This window comes from Eulemur rufifrons, chromosome 19 (assembly GCF_041146395.1).
Source record: "Eulemur rufifrons isolate Redbay chromosome 19, OSU_ERuf_1, whole genome shotgun sequence".
NCBI classification, from domain to species: domain Eukaryota; kingdom Metazoa; phylum Chordata; class Mammalia; order Primates; family Lemuridae; genus Eulemur; species Eulemur rufifrons.
In genome coordinates this window covers 43,188,303-43,215,051 of record NC_091001.1, presented here as the reverse complement: position 1 = coordinate 43,215,051, position 26,749 = coordinate 43,188,303, and the positions used below count along the sequence as shown (strand labels likewise).

Below are 26,749 nucleotides of genomic sequence, written 5' to 3'. Positions count from 1 at the left end.
GTCCCAAGGCCAAGCTCTAGATCATTTTGTCCTCTGGCATCCTGGAGGTACTCTGCTATTGTGAAGGTGTTAGGAGGTGTTAGGAGAAGAGCACTACAGCCTGTGCTGCTTAACTGAGGCCCAAGGAGACAGCCCTGTGCGCAGCCAAGGTGACCCCCATTTCCTTCTGGGCTAAGCTAGTGGCTTTCCATCCCTGGAGAAGACAGAACAAGGGTTGATGGGCTTGAGGCTCAGGAAAAAGGCCTGGAACTTCCCCCAAACCCACTCCTGGAAGAAAGGACACTGAGTCAAAAGCTCATGTTTGGTTCTATCAGCCATTTTAAGAATTTCCTTTAGGCTACAGAGGTCCGTAGGAGAGCACAGAGTTCTAGGCCCTCCAGGAGACTCTGGCCTGTAACCAATTTAATCACGGGGCAGACAGGTGAGCAGCATGTAACCCCTTGTCAGATAAGGCAGTGGAATAAGGGTTGACACATAGAAGACAGCACTCAGGCTGCTCAAAGACAACAAACTCTTCTAGGCACAGATGATAAGGGTCTAATGCTCCCAGACTTAGAACACGAAAACAGCAACTATTTCTTACTCATTAAGAAAAAGACACCAAATGTCCTCTTTGGGCAGTATTCAAGCTCAGGATATAAGAAGAAAGCTTCCCTATACTTTCAACATTCAAAGTGGAATTCCAAAAATCATAACTATAAAACATGCAGCTAAGCAGGCTCTATTGAGTCCAGAAACATTTCCACGTGGTCAGACCACATGATAAATGTTGCTTTCAGTATCAAACCTGGAGCTGGCCAGTTTCACAGTTAATCCCAAGGCATCCATGATGTCTTCCAAGCTTCTCTCGACTTGCACACAATCTTTCAGCCAAACTTGATGGAGGGCCTGAAATGATTTGATTAGGAAGGCCACGGACACACTAACAGACCTAAGACCCAGCCCAGAGAACGAAAGCTGGAGCAGTGAGCCAAAGCAGAAAGCCCTCTCCCTAGGGCCACCAAATGAAGGCCTGTGAAACTAAGTTTCTTGTGCAGTCCCAGGCCCCAACTGAGAGGCATCCAAATGTCTTCTCTAGCTCAGGTTGCACATAGAACAATGAATGGAGTGAGAGGAAAGAGAGGCAGGGAAGAAGTTTTCATCTTGATTTCCAAAGAAAGTTCCTCAGGGTAAAAAGCAAAAATCAATGAATGGATGGCTGCAAGGTATGAGGCATTATCAGTTTTCTACTCTTTGTGGATTTAAAAATGAAGCAGAAGGGTCCTCCGAGTCCAACAACAAGGCAGCCTGGGCCGTGATATTCTGCTCTGCTCTGTGATTTTGGCATCACAAGTGCATAAATTCTCTCCATGCTTCTTTCCTCCCACGTGGAAGGACTGCAGGAAAAGGCACAACACAGCAGCATTGCCCTGGGGTGGGTGGCTTCCCAGACCAGAGTTAGATGTCCCATGGATGACCATGTGAATTCAGGATCCCTGCATTCAAAGCTCCAGTGACAGAATACAGTCTCTGACCAGCTGCTGGGGACTGGAGAAGACCCATCAGGCTGTGTGCTCAGGCTACGCCTGTTTCTCCCACACCTCGTGGGTGACAGTCTCACAGGTGGTGGCAGCATGAGGGCTCAGTAAAAGCGCTTCCGGCTCTGTTCCTGCCATTTGTTGTAAAGTATGATACCAATGACAATGGCGAATACAGAAAACACCAGAGAGAAAAAGACGATGAGAAAGAGGGCCAGGCCACTCAGGGGCGGCAGTGGAGCTGTCACTGAGGAAGCAAGAGAGAAGCAAGTCAGAAATGGAGCCCACCCAGTGGCGGGGGAACCAACTGATAGACCGTCCAGTCCTCAGTTTCTAACACCTGTTTCTGGGTAACCAGAGCTTAGACTTCCCCTTTCCACTTTAAAAACGAAGCAGCCTTCCTGCTGCTCCTCTGTAATGTGAAGACAAGTGAAAGGTGGGTGCAAGTGCTCTATACTCTTCAGAGAAAGAACGTAGAACGGGACTGCTCTGCATGCTCTGCCCTGCATGCAAGTCACCTCAGACCCCATGCAGCACTGCAACCTCCTCCCCAGCCATGCGACCACTTCCCAGGATCCCCTGTGCTTACTCTCAGGCAACTTCATATTGTCAACCGAGGGTAAGAACACATCTCGATGCAGCTTCTCCTCTTCTGGGGTTCTTTCCACTGTCAGCTCAAACAACTTCAGGGAAATGACATCATGATTATCTAGGAAAAAAAGAAACAAAGATTACTTAAGCCACTTCAAAAAAAAGTATGTATTTTGGAGTCAGTGTCTAAGTTCAAGCCCTGATCCACAGCTAACTAGAAGAGGCCTTGAAACAATAATCAAAACCTCTCCATTTTCTCAACTAAAAGTACAAAGATTGAGCCCAGGAGTTCATGACCAGCCTGGCAACACAGCAAGACCCCAACCCTAAATACTGTAAAAAGGCACAATGAAACTTTTGGCAGATGAAGAAAACATTCTATATCTTGATTATGATGGTGGCTACATAGGTGTAAATATCTGTCAAAACTCTTAACTGGCTAGGCATGGTGGCTCATGCCTATAATCCCAGCACTTTGGGAAGCTAAGGTAGGAGGATCACCTGACAACAGGAGTTCAAGATTAGCCTGGGCAATATAGCGAGACCCTGTCTCTACAAGCCCTACAAGCCCAGGAGTATGAGGTTGCAGTGAGCTATGATCATACCACTATATTCAAGCCTGAGCACCAGAGCAAGACTCTATTTTTTAAGAAAAACAAAACAAAAGAACTCTTCAAACTGTATTCTGTTGTATAAAAAGCATAATACAATAGAGTTGATTTTTTTAAAAAAATTAGCGCTAGGGTTTAAAAATTCAGATTTGTAGCTTCTCTTGAAAAACTGGAAGATTTGGCTTCATGGAGCCCATATTTCCTTTTGGCAACAACAGCTGGAGCTGAGTAGCTGCTACCCATTTCAGATGGATAGTTGCCTTTCCATTTTGCCACAAGAAAATTCTGTTTCAAACTAACTTTATCCATAATAAATTAATCAAAAGAGCCAAAAGTTTAGTTCCTTATCTTTTCCCAAAAAGACATTATGCTTGGAGCTAAAGTCCATGGAGAGAATAATATAAAAAGCTATGAATCAGGCATGAGTAGAAAGAGACACCAGAGGAGAAAGAAAAGTAAAAGAACTAGGTACTGTTAATGCCATGTAAGTCAAGGAAGCAAGAGTTTCAGAGTAATCGGTTAAATGAGCTGAAGAGAGGACAAAAAGTGAGGACGAGAACAGAGCACTGTATATGGCAAGAAAACAGAAGTAACTTTCATGACAATAGTGTTAATAGTAAGGTAGAGACACAGGTCTAAGGGCAGCACAGTAAGGAGATTGATGGTTAGTAACAAAAGCATCTGTACACACGACACATTCAAAAGTCTGGGCAAAAGGAGAGTCTAGGGATCAGTCAAAAGAGGGACAGCAGAGTCAAGGAAAAGCTTTGCCAAGAGGAGGGGAATTGGGCACATTAGCAGGTGGGAGGAGAGGAGCCTAATAACAGAAAGGGACTCGCAACAAAGGCTAGAAGAGCAGGCTTGATGAAGGGGCAAACACTGCTTTCTGTTAGCACCAACCAGCTCCTAAAGACAAGTGTACTAAGAAAGCCTAGGCCTGGGTTTCTTAAGAGGCCCAGATGTAAGAATGCATCCGGAATGCATCTCTTCCCTGAGCTCTGCTCTACCCTCTGAGAGGCTTGCCAAGGCCTGGATATTGAGAGAATGGCTCGGTCAGGGAAAAACAAAGTATGCACATGGCAGTACCCGAGAGATCCCCAGTAATGGAGGAGGTGCCGAAGTAGTAGCCACGGGGCAGACGGACCCCAGGCACCTCAATGCAGTCCCTCCACTCATGCTTGCCATCGATGTCCATCATTATCTAGAATAAAAACAAGGGGTAAATCAGGGTCAGGCCACGGGAGCAGGAGCAGGACAGCCCATACTACCATCTGGTCCAGGACAGGACTCACCGTCAAATGCCTCTTGACATAGCGAATCACAAGGAAGGTGTCATAATGGAGATTGCGGACAATGGCTGTACAGCCCCCCAGCTCTGTAGGCCGCCCATCCCGCTCGTGATCATAGCTGAGGGAGCCGTTGTTCACCATGGCTGAGATGTAGGGGAATACCCGCTGAGAAGCAGGGAGGGAAAAGCAGAGACGATAAGGAAGAGCTCTTAGGAATGCCTGTGCAAACAGCAACAGGAATTTTGCACACACAAGCTGAGCCCCTTACAGCAGATCAGACAACCACTCTGCTTCATCACTGGCAGCCCAAGAACCCACATTCAGATGGTCACTCAGGGAATATGGGCCCAGGGAGTGACTGAACTCCATACCTGCCTTCAGGAATTCTCCCCTCTCCCAATCTGGGATGGGCCCGCAATGGCCCCAGTAAGACTCCGGAGTCTGACTTGAATCCTCCCAGAGATCACCTTTTGGCACTTTTATGCTGCCCAGTACTAGGGGTTTCCTTTTTATGTATATGTACCTGTCTCTCCAACTGCCACATAAGCTTCTTAAAGAAAAAAAATCATTTATTACGCATCTCCATACGTATCCATTTAGCCCTCTCTCTTCCCCTCCAGGGTGAGTGTTTTGTACACAGTAGGTATTCTGAAAATACCTGTTTGAGCAGGGGAATCTTTCCATTCACAATAGTTCCTTTCAAATTCTAAAACTCTGTAAGCATATGATGCTACATGGATTAGGACTTGGAAAGAACACTGTTAAGCAGGGCTGTTGGATGGGCTTCTCTAGCCACAGTGACTGTTCTTAGCCAAAACACTTTCCAGGCCACTTAAACCTCCTCCACACCTAACTTCTCCCAAAAATACTAATAAGAGGGCAAGGTTCTACCCCCACAGAGAGAAAACTGAAAGTTTCCCCATAACCCACTCATTTTCCCATCTACTTCAGAGGCTCCCTGTCTCCAATAGAGTTGCAGGAGCAAATTCTTCCTTAGAAATGATGAACTAACCATTCCAGAATGAGCCCAGTGCCAAGGCAGTGCAGAGAGGCAGGGTGATGAAAGGAGAAGGTAACATGAGGCATGCCACTCCTTTCGTGAGCTCCCCACTGTCCTAGGAGGTCAACATGCAAGGTGGAGATGCAGTCAAGACCAGAGACTAGGGACTCCTGAGACAACAGCCACATGGACTTGAAACAACAACAGATATTGGATGGACACATGGAAATAAGGGATGGCCATGGTGGGTCAAGAACTGAATACCTGAACTCCTGGAGAATATCGCCTCTTCTGGGCCTGAGAGGGTCCAGCAGGTTATTATAAAAACAAGAGAGGGCACAGAAGACAAGAGACTAAGTCAGAAAGAAATAGCCGTGGAAGAGCTATGACCCAGCTGTGATAGATGAACATACCAACCTAAATCCCCAAACAGAGTTTGAGGGTCCATTAGTGGCATTCAGCAAGTCCTTGAACCCCTCAAAATTATTTGCAGAACCATATACACAGGTACTTGTAAATTTTTCTGAGGAGAGGGTATACTACTGTCATCATGTTCTCAAAGGGGTCCCCTCGGAAGAACGTTCTAACCTTACATGGAGGGTCTTGAAGCTTTCCGAAGGAGTTTTATAAAACACACAGTGTTACATTGTCCCAGCAGGCCCCACTTATGTCTCTGGAAGTCAGAAGGTTAGGGCACAAGTTTGTCTGTTCCCGGACTACTGTATTTCTATAGCAAGGGGAGAGACGGGAGAGACAAACAGGGCTAAATTCTTCTAAATTCAAGATGCCTTTTACTGCACTCAGGATCTCAAGATGTAGCTCTTGCCCAGAAGACAAAACTCCACCGCTTGAGAGACTATGAAATCAACTCTAATCCAAAGGGATCATTTACCCTCTAACTGAGCCTTATGGACATATATTTTCAAATAATTGTTGTCATTCTACCCTACAGCACGTGGGCAAGGAAGAAGCTCCGTGGGAGCATTGCAGCATGACAGACTTAGAAATATCTTCAGTCTTAAAGGTACATAGCTTTGCTCCAGAAAAGAGATTCTACACAAGCCCAGCTCAGCCCTGCCCTATGAGAAGGGCAGGCAACAGTGCAGAGCTCAAAGCTTTCACTCCCGTAATACTCAGTGAGCACATATTATGATCCAGGCACTGTTCCAGATACTGAGGGTCCAACGGGCAACAAGACAGGTATCTGCTCTCATGGAGCTGACATTAGAATGTAAGATAAAAACAATAAACAAGTAAATAAAATTATTTGATAGTGTTGAATGCTACGATGCAAATAAAATAGGTAATACAACAGAGACTGATGAGGGAACCTCTTTTTGGGGAGGCACATCTGAGCTGAGACCCAAGTAATTAGAGGGATTCTGCCAAAAGATCTGAGGGCATAAGCAACATAAGGTTGGCATATTCAAGGAACTAGAAGACAGATGTGTCTGAAACACAGCTACTGAGGAAGAGGCTGCTATGAGACAAGGCAGCAGCCACAGCATACGGGGCCTCATGAGCCACAGCAAGGAGTCTGGGTGGGCCTCAGAGCAGCTCCCCAGCCATTCTCTGAGGCCACTGGCAGAATTCGCATAGCATACAGAAAGATAGGAAATCAATCAGTGGATGATCAAATTGCCACAAAATTACTCTTCTACAACTATTCTATTACTTAGAACAAGGAATTGTGAGCATACTAAACACTGAGAGAAAGCTCATAATTTCAGAGACAATTAAAGAAAAGAAGGTCTTAAAAATGCCCCGGGGAGCGCTGAGGACTCCAAGGCTTGCTTCATTTATCACTTCCAGTAACCCTGATCGAAGTTTAGGTGCAACTTTAAAGAGCGTGTCTAGGACAGCAATCCTTAGGCTGAGGGTGCCTCACTTTTCCCAAGGCTGGTGTGGCCTCAGGATCACCTGGGGGAGCCTTTCAACTGCACATATCTATGGGTCCCTCAGTCAAAGAATCTCATTCAGTAGGTCTAGATGGGGGCACAGGATTGTGTATTTTTCAAAAGCACCACAGAAGACTGGAACATGCAGCCAAATGTAAGAAGCACTGCACTGGACACACAGCCTCACGGCTTTGCAGCTGGAATCTGTCTACTTCAGCAACGCATGGCTTGGCCTTCAATTTTTAAGCTCACATCAGTAGTAAGTCTTTAAATGCCATCTTATTTTCTATTCCTAGTCAGGAGTTCTTGAAATGTTTCTTGGATAGCCACTGATTTCACACAGCAATAAATTTTTTTTCCCCTGGAAAGCAGCAGCCTATAGCTGGAATCAAAGTTCGAAGAATCACACTGATTCAGGCAAGCCGGTAGTTTCATTCCTAATTTAGGAGTCACCAGAAAGGAGGAACTCCCCACTTACTGTCCTAATGATTGTTGTTTGTAGGGTGGAGAAATGTTTTCAACTTTTTGCACTACAAGTCCACTTTAAAAAAAAATTATTTTTAAAAGATCTTCTACATGATAATTGTACTTTCAGCATATCTTGATTGAAAAGATACCCAAGAGCTTGTGGATTTATGGATTCTATGCCAAAATTCCACATGGCCTCTGTGATCAGGGAGACCTGGGTTCCATCTGCAGTTATGTCACTCATAGTTGTATAACCTTGGGTAGGTTACATCACAGCTTTGTGATTCTATTTCCTCACTGTAAACAGGGAAAATAACACATGGCTCAAAGGGTTAATTATGAACATGAAATGAAATATGTAAAACATTTAGTGCAGTGTCTGACATTCAGGAGGGAGTCAATAAATGGTCAATTAATGACTAAACTAATCAATTTCTAGATACATACATGTTCACATGTACTCATATAAACACAGAGCCAAACACACATCTCTTAGAGCAGTAATTCCCAGACCACTGGTTGTCAGGGACTAGTAAAATTTTCAAAAGCATTTTGGGGATTAATAAGTTTGGTTTCATTTTATTGCCCACTTACATACATTAAAATACAATAATGACAAAACAAACAATAATGACAAATGTCTAAAAAGGACATTTTAACATGAAAAAATGAGAGAATTATATAATTTAATAATAAAACAATTGAATATATTTAGCACTTATGAAAAATCACTTCACTGTTCTGATTCTTGGACCAGTGAAAACCTTGTTACCAACCAATACAAGTTCATGAACTAGAATCTGGGAGCAGTGTTTTCCAACCCAAACCATACTATAGTCTAGTAAGCTGACCATCTGTTTACTAGAACTAAGATGTGAAGAAAAGACGGGTAGGAGAGAAGAAGACGACAGAATGGAGCCACAACAGCTACTGCTGAGATATTTGTAAAATGTCCCTTAGGAATCCATTGATTGGTGTGAATAACAGCTAGCATTTACTGAGAGATTACTCTGTGCCAGGCACCACATTCAGTAATGGACACGTATGTATTCATTTAATTCTCACAATCCTATGAGGTAGTACTCCTATTTCACAGGTAAAAAAACTTATCCAAAATAACACAGGTATTAAGTAGTGAAATTAGATTTGGAACCAAGCAGTCTGGCTCCAGAGCCCTGACTCAATTACTAAGCTACATTGCTCTCAATATCTATCAATATGGAAAAATGTTTCATATGTATTTGTCAGGTGTCTAAACAGCATGTACCTTGAAACACAAAGAAATACTGCAGAATAGTTTCAGATTAAGGGAGAGAAGAGACATAACAACTGAATCCAACAAAGGATCTGGGATTTTCTGTCCTTATAAAAGACATATTGGGACAACTGGCAAAATATGAATAAGGACTATAGATTAGATAGCAGTATTTTTATCAATGGTAAGTTCTTCACTTTCATCAAAGTGCTGTGGCTACATAAGAGAACTTGTTTTTAGAAAAAGCCCACACTTAGTTAAGTATTTAAGATTAAGGGAGCATCATGAAGGCAATTTACTCCTAGCTAGTTGAGAAAAAACAGACACACATGTATGAGCACACACACACAGGCACATACACACATAAGTAAACACAGATACACACACACACACATAAGTTAAATAAAAGGACAATGCAAATGTAGTAAAACATTAACATTGTCGGGAATCTGGGTGAAGAACATCCCAGAATTCTTTGTCATATTCTTATAACTTATCTATAAGTCTAAAACTATTATCAAAATTTTAAAAAGATTAATCTGAATCTAGTATTCACCATACTACATCTGACAATTTTAAAATTAAAAAAAGCTTTTAAAAAGCAGTATGTAAAATATGATACAACATTCTGTTTTTAAAAAGGGTGTCTGTACAGTTTTTTCAGGCTTTTCTGCTTTTTCTATCATTAGCTTTTATATAAAAATAAATAACAAAAAAAATGCATTCTACTAGATGCTATTAGATGTGAAGCATCTCCCACCACACCTCCACTTCACCCTCCCTTGGATCACTGGTGGAATACACTCACTGCCACTTCCACAGATAGACTTGTGAGACTTGCAAAACTTTATAAACTGCTGGTCCTACAGTAATCTTCATCTAACTCTTTACGCAGAAATCCGAATAAAGAGGACACAGGTTAACTCAGCAATCTGCATCCTAGTTAGAGTGGATAACAAGATCAGTGAGATTCTTACCACGTCATTGGGCAGCCAGAGAAGGCTCCATTCCATAAGCCCCCAGGCTACCACTAACCTGTGCCAGTGACTCTGTCCCCAGGTCTGACAGCTCCTCAACTGGCAGACATGGAAAAATGGCACTTCCAGGCCTGAATGACCTTCACATACTTGAACAAAATCACAATCTCTTAAGAAACTCATGGAATGATTTTAATCTCATTTATCTTAGTTTTGACTTCACTAGAACAAAACCAAATCAATCTGAAGACTTCAATAAAGAGTACTACAAACTCAGGAGACTTTGAATTTTTTTTTTTTTTTTTTTTTTTGAGACAGAGTCTCACTCTGTTGCCCAGGCTAGAGTGAGTGCCATGGCGTCAGCCTAGCTCACAGCAACCTCAAACTCCTGGGCTTAAGCAATCCTACTGCCTCAGCCTCCCGAGTAGCTGGGACTACAGGCATGTGCCACTATGCCCGGCTAATTTTTTCTATATATGTTTTTAGTTGTCCATATAATTTCTTTCTATTTTTAGTAGAGACGGGGTCTCGCTCTTGCTCAGGCTGGTCTCGAACTCCTGACCTTGAGCGATCCACCCGCCTCGGCCTCCCAGAGTGCTAGGATTACAGGCGTGAGCCACCGCGCCCGGCCAGGAGACTTTGAATTTGAGGTGTGCCTCAAACATTGATGTTCATAACCCACCCATCCAGATTATAAGTACCACATTTTAGAATATAGTCTAATATGTAAATCTTAATTTCACTGCTGTCCATTATTTGAATAGTATGTGAATACTTCTTGTTAACGAAAAGAGCTATCAATTCTATAGAACAGGGGATCTTGTTTATAGTTCTATTTTTGGAAGTCCATGAACCTAAAATTATACATGAGCATCTATGTGTATGTGCACCTTTCTGTGAGCCCAACATGTTCATCAGATTCTCAAGGGTCAAAACCCAAAGAAAGGTAAAGAACTAACCCAGAGCCAAGTATCTTCTGGAGCACGGGCTCTTGCTTTCTTCATCCTCTCTCCCTCTTTCACTGTCTCAGAAAAGAAACATTATTTTCTCCTTGCTGTCATCCAATAGTAGCATACATACATCTCCATACTTCCCTCAAAAATCAGTTCTCCCCAGTCAAGCTCAGCCTGAATGCCAAATCACATCTAAAGAGCATGCCAATCCTCCCTAGGCCTGGATTCCAAAAAAGTCTGTCTTGGAAAACACTGTTCCACCTAGGATTAAAAATAAATTAAAAAACCCTGAGAACTTAAGAACTCATGGAGTTCCTTTAATAATGTAAAGATGCTCTCTACCAACAGTAAAGAGACCATGTTGAGATCAGTGTCTTCATCAAGATAAAAACTTGAGGGAATATGTTTTTAAACTGGATGGCAAATAATCCATCGAGAATGTGTAAAAAATTACCAAAGAATAAAAATTTAAAAATTTTTAAAATTTAAAAAAAAACCTGGATGGCACAGTATTAATTTTCTTCCAGTTTAAAGCAAGAAAAACAATTATCACATTAAAAATATATATATATGGGGAGCCTGGGGCAGTGGTGTGTACCCGTAGTCCCAGCTACTTGGGAGGCTGAGGTGGGAGTACTGCTTGAGCCCAGAAGTTTGAGTCTAGCCTGGGCAACACAGCAAGACCGCAGCTCTAAAAAAAAAAAAAAAAAAATTAAAATATGAGGAGTGCCTCAAACAAAACTTCCAAGTTGGCTTGATCTAAGAAGACCAGAGAGTTGTTCTCTCTACTCTCCAACCGTTTCTGCCTCCCCAGAGTGAGGCCCACATGTCTCACAGAGAAGGATGAAGGCCAAACCTGCCAAGGATTGCATGTCAACACTCACATTCCAAGAAGGCCTCTTGTCATCATTGTCTGATTTCAACTGAAAGACATTTACACTCCAAGATTGCTGCTGAGTTCCCTGCAACTTTTCACCAACATCTGGGTTCAAGTGCAAAACTGATGATCCTAAGCTGATGACTTCATAGTGCCAAGAAGAGACGACCAGGTCATCTTTTAATCAACATTTAAAAAATAACAGCAATACTAAGATATAATTCAAATACCACATAACTCACCTAAAGTGTATAATCCAACAGCTTTTAGTGTATTCACAGTTACGATTTTGATTACCACAATCAATTTTAGAACATTTTCATAACCCCAAAAAGATACCCTACGCCCACTAGTAGTCACTCTCCCCATCTTCACACCACAATGCCTCAGCCCTAGACAACCACTAATCTACTGTCTCTATAGATTTGCCTATTCTGGATATTTCATATGCATGGGATCATACCATGTGTAGGTCTTTTGTGACTGGCTTCTTTCACTTAGCATGTTTTCAAGGGTCATCCCTGTTGGAGCACACATCAATACTTCCTTTTTTATTTATGGCTCATGTTCCATTGTGTGAATATACCACATTTTGTTTACCCATTTAGCAGTTGATGGACATTTGAGTTGTATCCACTTTTTGCCTATCATGAATAATGCTGCTATGAACATGCACGTAACAGTTTTTGTGTAGATATATGGTTTGTGCAGATACATGTTTTCATTCCTCTTGGGTATACACCTGTGAGTGGAATTGCTAGATCATATAAACTGTTTAACCATTTGAAGAAATGTCAAACTGTTTTCCACAGCAACTGTACATTTTACATTCTCACCACCAGAGTATGAGGGTTCCAATTATTCCACATCCTTATCAAAACTTATCTTTTTTATTTTAGCCATCCTAGTGGGTGTGCAGTGGTATCTCATTGTGGTTTTGATTTATATTTCCTTTACGGCTAACAATGTTGAGCATCTTTTCATATGTTTTTTGACCACTTGTGTATCTTCTTTGGGGAAATATCTATTTAGATCCTTTGCCAAGTTTCAATTGGGTTGTCTTATGAGTTGTAATAGTTCTTCATATATTCTAAAAACAAGTCCCTAATTAGATATGTTTGCATTACATTTTCTCCCATTCTGTGTGCTGTCTTTTCATTTTCTTGATGTCTTATGAAGCTTGTAAGTTTTTAATTCTGATGAAGTTCAATTTATCTCATATATATATATTTTCTTTTTAAAGGGGTGGAAGGTTTGAGGAGGGGCGTTCAGTTGCCTTGTTTTTTTTTGCTGTTGTTTGTTTTTTTTGGCTGTTGTTGAGACAGAGTCTCACTCTGCCACCCCGGGTAGACTGTAGTGGTGTTATTGTACCTCACTGAACCTCCAACTCCTGGGCCCAAGTGACCCTTTCCTTCTGCCTCAGCCTCTTGGGTAGCTGGGACTACAGGCAGGCACTGCAATGCTGGCTGGGTCTTTTTTCTTTCTTTTTGGTAGAGACAGGGTCTCACTCTTACTCAGGCTAGTCTTGAACTCCTGAGCTCAAGCGATCCTCCCACCTCCATCTCCCAGAGTACTAGAAATATAGGCATATGGCCCAATTTATCCCAATTGGGCCCAACTGCACCTGGCCCAATTTATCCATTTTCCTTTTGTTGCTTTTGCTTTTGGTGTCATATCTAACAACTGCCTAACACAAAGTCATGAAGAATTAACCCTATGTTTTCTTCTAAGAGTTTTTTTTTTTCTTTTTGAGGCAGAGTCCCGCTCTGTCACCCTGGCTAGAGTGCTGTGGCATCAGCCTAGCTCACAGCAACCTCAAACTCCTGGGCTCAAGCAATCCTTCTGCCTCAGCCTCCCGAGTAGCTGGGACTACAGGCATGCGCCACCATGCTCCACTAATTTTTTCTGTATATTTTTAGTTGTCCAGCTAATTTCCTTCCATTTTTTAGTAGAAACAGGGTCTCACTCTTGCTCAGGCTGGTCTCGAACTCCTGAGCACAAACGATCCGCCCGCCTCGGCCTCCTAGAGTGCTAGGATGACAGGCGTGAGCCACCGCACCCAGCCGTCTTCTAAGAGTTTTATAGTTTTAATTTTTACCTTTAGGTTGTTGATCCATTTTAAGTTAAATTTTGTGTATGGCGTGAAATAGGAAATAACTTCTTTATTTTACATGTGGATAACCATTTGTCCTGGAATTATTTGTTGAAAAGATGATTCTTTCCCCATCAAATTGTCTTGGCACCCTTGTAAAAAAATCAATTGATTAAATGTGAGGGTTTATTTTTAGATTCTCAGTTCTATTCCATTGACCTATATGTCTATCCTTATGCCAGGATACATACTGTCCTTATTACCATAGATTTGTAGTAAGTTTTGAGATCAGAAAGTTAAGTCCTCCAATTTCACTTATCTTTTTCAAGATTATTTTGGTTATTCTGGGTCCCTTAAATTTTCATGTGAATTTTAGGTTCAGCTTCTCAATTTCTGCAAAGAAGCCAGCTGAGCTTTTGTGTTAAACTTGTAAATCAATATGGGAGGCCAGAAGCAGTGGCTCACGCCTGTATTCCTAGCACTCTGGGAGGCCGAGGTGGGTAGATCACTCGAGGTCAGGAGTTTCATACCAGCCTGAGGAAGAGCATGACCCCATCTCTACTAAAAATAGAAAGAAATTAGCGGGCCAACTAAAAATATATAGAAAAAATTAGCCGGGCATGGTGGCGCATGCCTGTAGTCCCAGCTACTCGGGAGGCTGAGGGAGAAGGACTGCTGGAGCCAAGGAGTCTGAGGTTGCTGTGAGCTAGGCTGATGCCACAGCACTCTAGCCTGGGCAACAGAGTGAGACTCTGTCCCAAAAAAAAAAAAAAAAAAGATCAATGTGGGGAGTATTGCCATCTTAACAATAACACGTCTTCCAATCCATGCCTTACGATGTCTTTCCATTTACTTAGGTCTTTAATTTCTTCCAACAATGTTTTGTAGTCGTCAATTTTTTTTTGTTAAATTTATTTCTAAGTATTTTATTCTTTTTGATGATAGTGTAAATGGAATTGTATTGTTATTTCATTTTCAGATTGTTCATTGCAAGTGTACAGAAATAAAATTGAAATTTATTATGTATATTGATCTTGTATCCTGCAACCTTGCTGAATTCATTTATTAGTATTAATAATAGTTTTATTGTGGACTCTTTAGGATTTTCTATATCCTCTTTTTCTTTTTTTTTTTTTGAGACAGAGTCTTACTCTGCTGTCCTGAGTAGAGTGCTGTGGCATCAGCCTAGCTCACAGCAACCTCAAACTCCTGGGCTTAAGTGATTCTCCTGCCTCAGCCCCCCAAATAACTGGGACTACAGGTACGTGCCACAACACCCAACTCATTTTTCTATTTTTAGTAGAGACAGGGTCTCGCTCTTGCTTAGGCTGGTCTCGAACTCATGAGCTCAAGCGATCTTCCTGCCTCACCCTCCCAGAGTGCTAGGATTACAGGCGTGAGCCACCTTGCCTGGCTGGGATTTTCTATATCCTATCATCCGCAGATGGAAATAGTTTTACTTCCTACTTTCCAACCTGGATGTCTTTTATATCATTTTCATGTCTAACTGTCCTGGCTAGAACCTCTATGTTAAATGAACCTCAATGTTGAACAGAAGTGGAAAGAGTGGAAATCCCTATCTTATTTCTGATCTTAGGAAGAAAGAATCCAGTCTTTTATCATTAAATAGGATGTTAGCTATAGGTTTTTCATAGATGTCCTTTATTAGATTGAGGAAATTCCCTTCTATTCCTAATTTGAGTGTTGTTATCATACAGAGCTATTGAATTTTGTCAAATACTTTTTCTGCATTGAGACAATCATAAAGTTTTTGTCCTTTAGTCCGCTGATAATATAATATTAACGTTCAATGTAAAACCAAACTTGAATTCTTGGGATAAATATACTGTCATGGTGTATAATCCTTTATGCTGCTGGATCTGGTAGTATTCTGTTAAGGATTTTTATGCCTATATTCATGAGAGATACTGGTCTATACTTTTCTTGTTATGTCTTTGTCTGGCTTTGGCATCAGGATAATATTGGCCTCATAGAATGAGTTAGCATCCCCTCCTGTTTTTTGGAAGGGTTTAAGAGAAACTGGTATTAATTTTACTTGATATGTGATATAAAATTCACTAGTGAAGCCACCTGAGCCTGGGCTTTTCAAGAGTCATTTTTTTATTACTAAGTCAATCTCTTTATTTGTTATAGGTCTATCCGGATCTTCTATTTCTTAATTATCATTTTAGTAACTATTACAACCTGGTAACCTCACTGTGGCATGATAGTAACTTGTATTCCCAAATGTCAAAATTCTTAATTTACTTATCTAAACTACAATTGCTATCTTGCTGATAGGAAAGCTGAGGATCTGTATCTTTGATTACTCTCTCCTGATTTTAGAGTGCCAAGCCTAAACTCCACTTATACACTGAGTTCTCTTATCCCCTTCTCAGATGAATTACTGGTAGCTATTATTTTTCCAATATCTCCTCATGAACAAACGTGGTAGAAAGTAAGTTGAGCAACAGAGTCATGTGCACTATGGTGACAAGGAAACAAGAAGCCAGAGAAATGTTTTTACCACTACTTTGAGGAATCTGATGAATTGTTCCAACACCCTCCTGCTGTTCCTTGTCCTTGTCTAGCACATCTTCTACACACATACCACAGTCATTTGCAAGTTCTCAAAAGGTACAATATTTGTCACCTTCTTCTTCTATGTTCCAAATAATAAAGTAAAATAATAAGACTGGAGTCTGTGGACTCCAGTGGTCAGACCCACCACCTGTGTGACACTACCAAGTTCTGTAACCTTCCTGCATGCACTTGGGTTTCGTACCTGTAAAGTAGAGATAATAATAATATCTATCCCAAAGGGTTGTTACGACACGTAACTAATGTATGTAAAAGTGCTTAGAACAATGCCTGGCACCTTTATGTATGATATCAAATTAAACCATACCACTGACAAAATACATTTGATTTTACCCTCTAAGATAGTTCTAGGTTGTTGGTATGCAAAAAGGAAGACACTTTCTACATTCTCTGGACTGAATATAAGCTCTAAGAACTGTAATTGCATAAAAGACCACATGAAAATAATAAATGTCTCCATTTTCTTTTTTGTTTTTTGAAACAGAGTCTCACTTTGTTGCCCTGGGTAGACTGCAGAACAGTGCCATCATCATAGCTCACTGCAACCTCAAACTCCTGGGCTCAAGCCATCCTCCTGCCTCAGCCTCCCAAGTAGCTGGGACTATAGGTGCATGCCACAACACCCAACTAATTTTTCTGTTTTTAGTAGAGGCAGGGTCTCGCTCTTGTTCAAGCTGGTCTCAATTCCTGAGCTCAAGCAATTCTCCTGCCTCGGCCTCCCAGAGTGCTAGGATTACAGGCGTGAGCCACCACGCCCGGACTAAATGTCTCCATTTTCAAGAAAGAAGTCACCCTAGCAGAAGAAAGCAACGGCCTCTAGAATCAAGTAGACCTATGTATCACCTTATATTGGCTATTATCTTGAACAAAACACTTAAGTTCTCTAAGCCTCTGTTTACTCACTGACAAAATGGGGAAAATAATACTGATAGTATTTGCAAAGAACCTGGCACATAACAGTCACCCAGTAAACAGGAACTGCTTTTATTTTTTTTAAATTTAGTTTTTTAAGGAAACAAGGACCTGATGTTAATCCAGGGGTTCTCAATCCTGGCTATACATGTGAATCACCTAGAGAGCTTTGAAAAAGTAAAGCTGCCTAGACTGTACCTCAGACAAACCAAACCAGGGGTTCAAGGGTTCAGGCCTAGATGTCAACATTTTTAAAAGCTCTCCAGGTAACTGCAATGTGCAGTTGGAGGTGAGAACCACAATAACAAGCCAGAAAAGAAGTCCCAATTTTTACCATCTGAAACTAACTTTTTTGATTAACATCTACTCGCCCTACAAAACAAACCCATCAAGTCTACCCTCTCAAATCAGAACTACCACTATCTCATGGTGAAATGGAAGCTAAGAGAGTTTGAACAATTTATTTCTGGGAGAAACAGAGAACCAGGTTTAAAATTCTCACCAAGTCCTAAAGCCAACATCTCTTACTCAGATGCATTTCTACCTACCAGTATTTCCTCAGCATGACTGGCAAATCTAGATGACCTTCTCTTCATTAAACTCCTTTAATGCACTCACCCCCTCAGAATCAAGTCCAGACTCCTCAATAGGAACACAACCCTTCAAAACCTGGCCCCACGTGGTACATGGTGAGGGCAAGTCAAATACATTATTCAGACTGCATTGGTGCTAGTTTAAATAGCCAAGCCACCGACAACCCAAGCAGACACTGCTCAGTCTCAGTGGTTAGCTAACGTGCTCAAGAAGGAACAGTGTTACTACTACAGGATGCAACATGGCAAGACTGTTGGCCCTGCTTTTCTTTCTAGCCTTATCTCTCTCTGATTGTCCTTTATTTCTTCCTCACCATCCTCTCTCACCTTAGCACCTTAAGATATGCTTTTCCCTCTGCATGGAACACTGGTTCCTTACCCTGCAGACCTCAATGTAAATGTCACCTCCTGGAAGAAGTCCTCCCCAGCCACGTCTATCACCACTGCCCCACTCCAGGTTAGATGCTCCTGCTGTGTCCTCCCCTAGTGCCTCAGAGTTCCCCCATCAGCATTCTCAGTGCTACTGAGTGCAGGGACACTGTTGTTCTTGCTCATTAATTCCCAGGGTCTGGCACCTAGGAAGTGCTAGATGTATGTGGAATAAAGAGGAGCCCAGAAGGAACATGAAGAAGCCACTCTAACTGATCTACAACAAAAGGTTATTCTCCTAAACTCAGGTCTCACATTTTACCTGCTGTAAAGTGAGCTCTGTGGGAAATGTTAACAACTGTTGAAACTTGGTGTTAACATATACAATGATCATTCTACTATTCTTCCAATGTTTAAGTTAGAAACTTCCTAATAAACCTTTGGGGGAAAATTAAGTAACCTCTGCCTCCATTCCTAATCTTACCTTCCTTGCTAAATATTATTTAGCCACAGGATACCCAGCAACAACCAGTCATGATAATTTTCCCACCATCTGATGGTAGTGCCATAGGCTAGCAAGTACAAACCTGTTACCAATATAAGAAAGTACTAAAGAACACTTAGAGTCAGCTAATAAAAAGCAAGAACATCTGCCAACCGCCAGACACTAGGTTCCAACAAAATGCTGGAATTTCATCAATTTCCTCCTTTTTTTTTTTTTTTTAAGAGATAGGATCTCGCTATGTTGCCCAGGCTAGACTCAATCCTCCTGACTCAGCCTCCCAAGCAGCTTAGACTACAGGCGCATGCCACAGCACCCAGCTATAATTTTCTTATAATTATAGCCTTTCCTATAAGTGAGGAGAACTGGTGTTCAGGCCTGAGAAGAGGATGAAAAAGATGCTGTAAAGGGTGAGGAGGCTACAGAAGAAAGCACAGTGGTGATCGATTAAAAGTTGGGGGAGCTGAGTTACATAAATTCAGCTTACTCTGGTGCTGGTCTAGCAGCCAAAGCACCAAACAGTCAAGCATGCTCAATTCCAGTGGCTACCTAACGTGCACAAGACAGAGTATTATTAACACAAAAGAAAAAGCCCCTGTTCACAATAGCTATTTCTAAAGGACTGTGCAATCATAAACAGTACTCTCTAGAAAAAATACTGAAAAGGACATTAACTTTTGAAGTTCAACAGATGAAGAACCCCTCACTTCCTATCCCCTCTGTTCCCTCCTGTACAACATTCCTGAGGCAAAGAACTGTGATGTCAGTGCAGCTGGCCTAAGCTCTGACACTTGCCATTACCTCTTGCTGCTTCTCCTCATTGGGGTACGTGTCTATAAACACTCCCAGCCCCACAAATTTGTCCATGTTTCCAAAGACAGGCCCTAGAGAGAGAGAACAGATGATGAACAATGAAATAAAGCCAAGAGCTGATAAAGGAAATACATATCACTATGATGGAGAAAAAAGTGAAATTCAAATGACTCCCAGGCCACTCTTGAGATGAGGAAACATACGTAAAAGTACCCAGCAAAGTGCATGGCCTGTAACAAGAGCCCAGTAAATATCTATAGCTGTTTATTGCTGAAGGCAAGGGAAAGAGAGAAGGCCACTGCAATCTTATTTAGCACTATGGTAGCTCCTTGATACAAACTGGTTGCTAAGGTGCCCCTACAGAATTCTGCTTCGCAAACACTTGGTGAAGACTATGCCCCCAAGAGAGAACTGAATTCCCAAGTTCTACTTCTTGTTGCAAAAGAGATCAGGTCAAATCAGGTTGAGGCTGCCATCTATGTGGAGCAATGGTTCCTACACAACAAGGAAAAATAGATAACTCTTCTCTGACTCAGCGGTGCTGAGATCATTCATTGTACATGACCAGAAGAAATCATCAGTGTTCAGGAGAACCAGTGCTTTCAACCAGCCAACAGGCCAGGTGGTTTCACAGGGAAACTCAGAAGGAATTAAGAAGCAAGGAATCACCCCAGAATGAGTCAAGTTTAGCTGCTTGTTAAGACTCAGACCCCATTCTAGAGATTAGACAGGCCAGTGTTCATCCACAGACATCAAGTGAGAGGGAAAACTGCCGGAGTTTTGCGGAAGAAAGCTTCTCAAAAAGAGGGCACGTGAAAAGGCAGGCCCGTCACATCCATGCAAGAGCAACCCAGGGTCCCAATACCTGGCTGCATCCGATCCTTTGTGTACCAGATTGCCAAGCCATCCCCATGCAGATTCTTCTTCCCTTGTCCATGGATTTTGAAGTGCACCTGCAACTCCCAGTCTCTCAGGAAACACGGCTAAAACGAGAAAAACATTGGAATCAATGAGGAGTATGAAATACAAAAGACCTTGTCAGCAATCTACAGACTTGGAAAACATAAATGCAGGCAACACTAGATAATAAGGACTAAAACTAAAATCTGAGACTTGCTAAGTGTTCACATCATAAAATTAAATGGATTGAGCCATTCACCTGTTCAAAAGACTTAATATGAAAAGTGAATAAACCTCCTGATTGTCTTCCAACATATCCCAACAGGGTATTACTCCAAAGTTGGAAAAGACAAGAGTACATCAAGCCAGACTCCTGTGATCCTACATCCACCCAGCAAAGTATCTCAGCCTATAGAATACAAATGGCTCAATTAATACTCATTTGCAACTTAGGATCACTCCTCAGACAGAAAGTCTAAAAAGCTTGGATTTAAAGAAAGGACAAAGTCTCAATCATTATAACTGAACAAGAAAAGCCAAGTCATTATGCAAAGGTTTCCAGGAATAATTAGCAGATACTATAAACAACTCTAATTAGCTAGACTGGGCCCTCTGCCAAGCTGAGGGGCAAGCCAGAATTCCCACAAGAAGGGCAGGTTACGGTCCCCCAAACCCTTATGCCCATGGCCGAGAACCATCAGTGCACCAGAGGAGAACACCATCTCCGCCACAGGACAGCATCTGGCAGGAAAACATTAAGGATGTGAGTACTAATGAAACTCCTGTTTCTCTTTTTTGAATTGTGTGTCAAAACCTTGTAAAAATGGAGGAGGCAAGTGGATGGTTAAGTGCTCTAAGTAGCTGAGCAGTTTCGAGGAGAAACTAGAGTGGGTATTTGGTTTAGGAAGGTTTCTGGTTAAAAGTCCACTATGAAGAAAGAAGGGAAGGAGGGGCAGATAGACTAGCTGAGTTCAGCCAAAGGCTCTCCAAATAGATCGTTCTGACTCTTGAGCAACATATTGCTAGATCATTTTCAGTTTTCATTTTTAATTTCTGGGATATTTTCCAACAGTGTTAGTATTATGAGTACATAGTCAAAATGAAAGAAGGCTGAGTACTTCTGCATTCGCCAAGCAGCTCTGAAATCTCCAGTTGCTTACTCTACTGTGATAAATCCAGTCCCTGTCTTGTTATTTTGGGCTTTTCTCTCTCTGTTGTTTCATTTAGATTTCAGGGCAAGAGTGAAATTTAGTGGCAGGAAGCTGCCCTATGGCCAGTAGGCAAGTATTATGTCCCTGGGAAGAGGACAGGGCCAGAGAAGCTCACACTAAGCCAAGAGGTGTCTGCTACTGATTCTTGGCCTCTTGTAATGCAATACTATACAGTTTTACTCAGGGATATGGCTAACAGTGGTTCTGAAACTTTGCTGCATATTGGATTCACCTACGGAGCTTTTTAAAATCCCAGTGGCCAGGCTACACCCTATTTCAACTAAATCAGAATCACTGGGGTGGGACTCAGGCATCTACTCCAACGGATAGTCACATTTGAGAACCACTGATCAAACAAATGCATCCTATTCAAATAACTCAGAAACAAGTCGATGGCTCATTCTTATAGCCAGATAACAGCGAATACAGGTATCAGAGAATCTGAAAAAGGGGAGAACTAGATGCTAGACTAGAATTGCTGCTAAAGAGTTACACAGAGACAGAAAGCTAGCAAGACAGCAGCAAAGTATGAAGCCTTGAACATAATCATTTAGTAACCTATAAGAGCCCCCCCAAATGAAACTTATAACAAGTGTAATAACATAACAACCCATATTTCTGTTAACCCTTTCAACTTTCCACAGCCTTTTCATGTCTATTGTCTCATTTTATTCTCACAACAAACCTAGTGGGCAAGTAAAACAAGAATGAATCTCATCTGACAGATAGAGAAACTGAAAACTAAGAGGTTAAATAACCTGCCTGGCCTCACAGTGGAACAGTGACAAAGCTGGATCTAGAACCCAAGTCTTTCAGCTGCCCTTTAACGCTTCTATCTGAACAAAATGCTCTGCACTCTGTCCAGAAACAAGCTCAGCACTACAATCTGGGTTAAGGGGCCAGCTTGTGCAGATAGCTCACATAGAAACTTCTCTTACCCCTGTGCTCCTTTAGAATTCTCTGACACAGAAAATGAATTGGGAAAAGAAGTAGTTCTCTTTTCTGCGGTTCACTTATCTACAACTTATGAGAAATATCATGTAAAAGTAAGTTCTTAGCCTATGAGAGCCCAAAAGAGAGTAGCAAAGGATGTCAAGATCATCCCCAAAAGTGGTCGTAAAAGATTCAGAAAGAGCCCTGGAAACCAAAAAGAAAGCATCATCTTACACTTGTACAAAATCACAGTGCAGCCACACCAGGAATACTGCATTCACTTCTTGCCGCCATACCTCAAGGAAGACAATGTAGCTAGAAAAGGTCCAGAGAAGGACAAATAAAATGACCAATGGCTCAGAGTGGCTTTCACATGAAAATAAAATTTTAAATTAGACTCTTAAAACCGAAATAATAAGGGGAGGATACTGTATTGAAGTTTGGGATAAATTTCAAAGTAGTCTCCTACTTTGCGAAGCAAAGTAATTAAACAGAGTTATTAAACCCCAAGAAGTAGTACTGTTAGGTCAATCAGGAATTAAAGACTTTTCAGAAAACAGATTCAAAATTAATTACTTGCTATAATTAGGGCAACGGAGAGCATTTGTTTAAGTATCTGATTTCTTTATTATGAGTCACCATAATCTTGGAAATAAAGATCCTTGATATCCACAGAAGACAGAATACTGGGGATAGACACTAAAATTAAGTCAATATGCCACTGCTGAACTTTTTAGGACTTTTTGGGTCACCAGCACAGGAGGGAGAAAGATTCTTACCACCCGATTCCACAAGGCACCCTGTTTACTTTGCATATCCGGGGTGAGGCGGATATACTGGGTCATCACCATGGCATTGCCCATCAGATTCCACAGTGAGGAACCGCCTGTGCCCACACCTATGGGGAAGAAGCAGATCAGTTCATACTCTTCAACACCAACCAGTTCAGAAAGCACCACAGAGCCTCTGAAAGCTGGAGCCATCATCTTTTTTTCCCTTTCATGTCACTCATCTTCTGTCTTCTGTCACTCATAAACCTCAAATCCTCACCATTTTTACAGCTTTCTTCGCAAGGCCCTTCTCAAGTAAAGACCCCCAAATCACATCAGAGCTATTGCTTTATGCACACCCCAGTAACCTCAGCTCAGATCCACCCCTCCCATTTTTTATGTGAGCAAACTTTAATACCATGAAAGAAAAAAAAACTTCCCCAGTTATACCAAAAAGAGTTTGCCTCTCAGGCCTCTGGGGCTTAATTACATTCTTTCTTTAAGCAGTCCTTCAAGTGTGAAGCTACTTCTTTCTCCCTGTCCCCTCAGACTATAAATTCCTAGAAAAGTGAAAACTGTGTGTCTATATAACCTATAGTGTTAGCAAAGAGACCAACACACAGGAGGCACTCCATGCATCTGCTAAGTGAATAAATGATTATCCTTACTAGTACTGTATATAGCTCTTGTACTTTGCATTGTTTACTGTCCCCCTGTCTATGCTTCAGTGGAGAAAAGGACTGTGTTAGTTAAGCCATTTGCACGGATTTGTACTCTTTGTAGCTAACTGTATCAATTTTCGGGTCATAAGCTGTGTTTAGGGGTCTATGGACCTTAAATAGAGCAAAACTAACCAGTATCTTTCATTATCAATAGGGCTCCTATACTGGAGAGGAGCAGGTATTCTACCTGGCAACAGAATTTTATCTTCTTTCTCACTCCGGCCAAGTTCTACCCCAGTTCTTCCTCTTGCTTTATCTCTAGCACATCCACAGGTCCATCCGGAGACCGAACCATTGCTAGTGGAGCTCAATCATTCCTCACCATTCTCAGTTCTCTCCCCTTCCCACATTCCTGTCCAACTTCCAGCTCCCCTTCGTCTGGGCCTACCGCTAGTGACAGACAAGAGCCCAGCCTCTAGCTACTGGAAACTTCGAGAGCTTGGGGAGGGGAGCGAGGGAGAGCTCACCCCTGCCCTTCGGACCTGTGGCTCGCAAACGCGGAGGTAGTCCCTTGGGCCGTCACCCACCACCATCAGTTTCCTCGGGGCCACGAAACCTTTCGCCGCTCCAGCCTCTACCGAAGAGCTCAGGTCCCGAATCCCTCCCCCTGCACGACCACCTCGCCCCGGGTGCCTCACCCTGGTAGGGCTTCGACAGCGAGTGCTCCCTTTTCAAGTACTCGAACGTTTGACCCGCCCCGACTTGCCGTGGCCCCTGCCCAGACCCCAACAAAAGGAGAAGGAGCAACATCCTGGACCAATCCCGAGCCGACAAACGTCGCCGCCACCGCTGCCACCACCCAAAGGGTCCCAGAATCACCGCCATCTTTCTCACTCCTGTCCCTTCTTCAAAAGCCCGCCCCGTTGCCCAACCCATTGGTTCGTAGAACCACCTGCCCCAGAACCCATTGGCTCTCGTCAAGTCCCTGCCCCGCAGGTGAGCCTATCACCAATTGGCTGGCTTGGGTATCAGTTGCCTTGCCAACCCAGATAAGGGGCGTGGCCGAATGCCCAGACTCCTTTATTTGCATTTTTCCTGCGCTCCCTGGGCCTGCTGGGATATGTAGTCATTTCCATTTTGTTTCTGCGTTCTAAAGGAAATTTAAAGAGATAAAACGATTCCTCTGGCCGAAGCAAACATTCTATCCTCTGCTGTAGTACTCGTCTGACTGAAAAGATAAATATACAAATAGTTGGAAAACTATCAAATTTATAAAATCAAATTTATAAAAGACTGGAACAGCACTATAACCAACTTGACCTGATGACATTTGTAGAAACTCCACCTAACAGCAGCGGAAGACACATTCCCTTCAAGTGCAAATGACACGTTTGCCAAGATATTCTGGGCCATAAAGCAAACCACAAATGTAAAAGAATTGAAAGCACACAAATTAATTCTCAAAACTATCACTTACTTTCCATTTTTCCCTTCATCTTTCTCCCGAACCACGTGTATCGGGACTGATCCCAATACACCATCCTCCCCATGGCACCAAAGTGATTTAAACCATCTAACCATGGTTAGTGTCAGGATTAAATGAGTCAATATTGGTTAACCTCTTAGAATAGTGCCTGGCATATAGTAAGCACTGTTACATCATAATCATTGTTATTGATGTGGCCTTTGATGGCTCCTCATCACCTGTGGGGAGGAGATTCAAGCCCCTCAACTTGGCACACAAAGTTCTCTACCCTCTGGCCCAAGCCTTACAGCCTACAGCTCCCTTCCTCCATCAGTATGTTCCAGCTGCCTCTCTTCCCTCTTCTTACTGGTAGCCCACTTCCTTCTGGAGGCCTTCCCAACTCCCTCAGACCAGGGCAGATGGCCCTCTCTGAACTCTCAGAGTGCTCCATGCACATATCTTACAGAGTACTTGCCAGATCTGTGTTTGTGTCTGCCCAATAGACTTAACCAAAGTTAACTCTCTCTTCCCTGAGCATAGATATATTCAATGAGAGAAACATGAACATAAGCCTGCTTTACAGGGGATCAATTTTTCAAATTAAATCTGTCACAGCCATTGATCTTTTACACCCACCGCACAAAGCAATTGTATGCTGATAAGACTTTGGGAACTGCAGTGAGGCCAGGTGAGGTGGCTCACACCTGTAATCCTAGAACTCTGGGAGGCCAAGGCAGGAGGATCCCTTGAACTCATGAGTTCGAGACCAGCCTGAGCAAGAGCAAGACCATGTCTCTACTAAAAATAGAAAAATTAACTGGGGGTGGTGGCACCCGCCTGTACTCACAGCTACTGGAGAGGCTGAGGCAGGAGGATTGCTTGAGCCCAGGAGTTTGAGGTTGCAGTGAGCTATGATGATGCCACTGCACTCTACCCAGTGTGATAGAACGAGACTCTGTCTCCAAAAAAAAAAGAAAAGAAAAGAACCTGCAGTGAATTTATTCATGGCTCCCAATAACTGTAGGATAAAAATTCAAGCTCCTTAGTGTAGCATTCAAGGCCCTTTGCAACCTGACTCAAATCAAGCTGTACACATGTCTATTATGATGTGTGTCACCAGGAATTATGTAGTTCAATTAACAGAGGGTTTGTCTCCCCAGCAAGGCTGGGAGCTCTAGGGCCACAGGAAGTAGGTCTTACTCATTTCCTACCCCAGGTCCCACCTATTCCCCCCTCCCCACCAACCCATCACCCAGCACGTAGTAGGGGTTCTAATTGTTTTGAATAATGTTATTTCCACTGTACTGCTCTGTCAGCTGGATTGTTTTATTGTGGCAAAATACACATAAAATAAAATTTACCATGTTAACCATTTTTAAGTACAGATGCTCCTCAACTTACCATAGGTTTATCTCCTGATAAACCAACCCCATTGTAAAGTGGAAAAATCATAAGTCAAACTATCGTAAATTAGGGACCATCTGTATACA

The 26,749-nt window shown here is 42.3% G+C and overlaps 1 protein-coding gene across 10 annotated transcripts; it reads right to left on the bottom strand.

Moving 5' to 3' along the window:
- Nucleotides 1–271: 271 nt before the first annotated feature.
- On the bottom strand, nt 272–24,703 carry LMAN2L (lectin, mannose binding 2 like). Of its 10 annotated transcripts, XM_069495335.1 has the most exons (10): nt 24,493–24,703; nt 23,142–23,260; nt 22,597–22,677; nt 20,184–20,301; nt 19,307–19,389; nt 5,273–5,305; nt 4,012–4,173; nt 3,806–3,920; nt 2,107–2,226; nt 272–1,764 (listed from the first exon to the last, which is right to left on the bottom strand). In XM_069495335.1, the coding sequence occupies exons 4-10, from the start codon at nt 20,191–20,193 to the stop codon at nt 1,622–1,624; spliced, it is 666 nt and encodes a 221-aa protein (XP_069351436.1). In that variant the 5' UTR covers nt 20,194–20,301; nt 22,597–22,677; nt 23,142–23,260; nt 24,493–24,703; the 3' UTR covers nt 272–1,621. The 10 variants fall into 10 exon arrangements, with proteins under 10 accessions (XP_069351436.1, XP_069351434.1, XP_069351438.1 ...); XM_069495333.1 differs by lacking the exon at nt 22,597–22,677; XM_069495337.1 differs by lacking the exons at nt 19,307–19,389; nt 22,597–22,677 and having other exon boundaries at nt 24,479–24,703.
- Between the last annotated feature and the right edge of the window lie 2,046 nt (nt 24,704–26,749).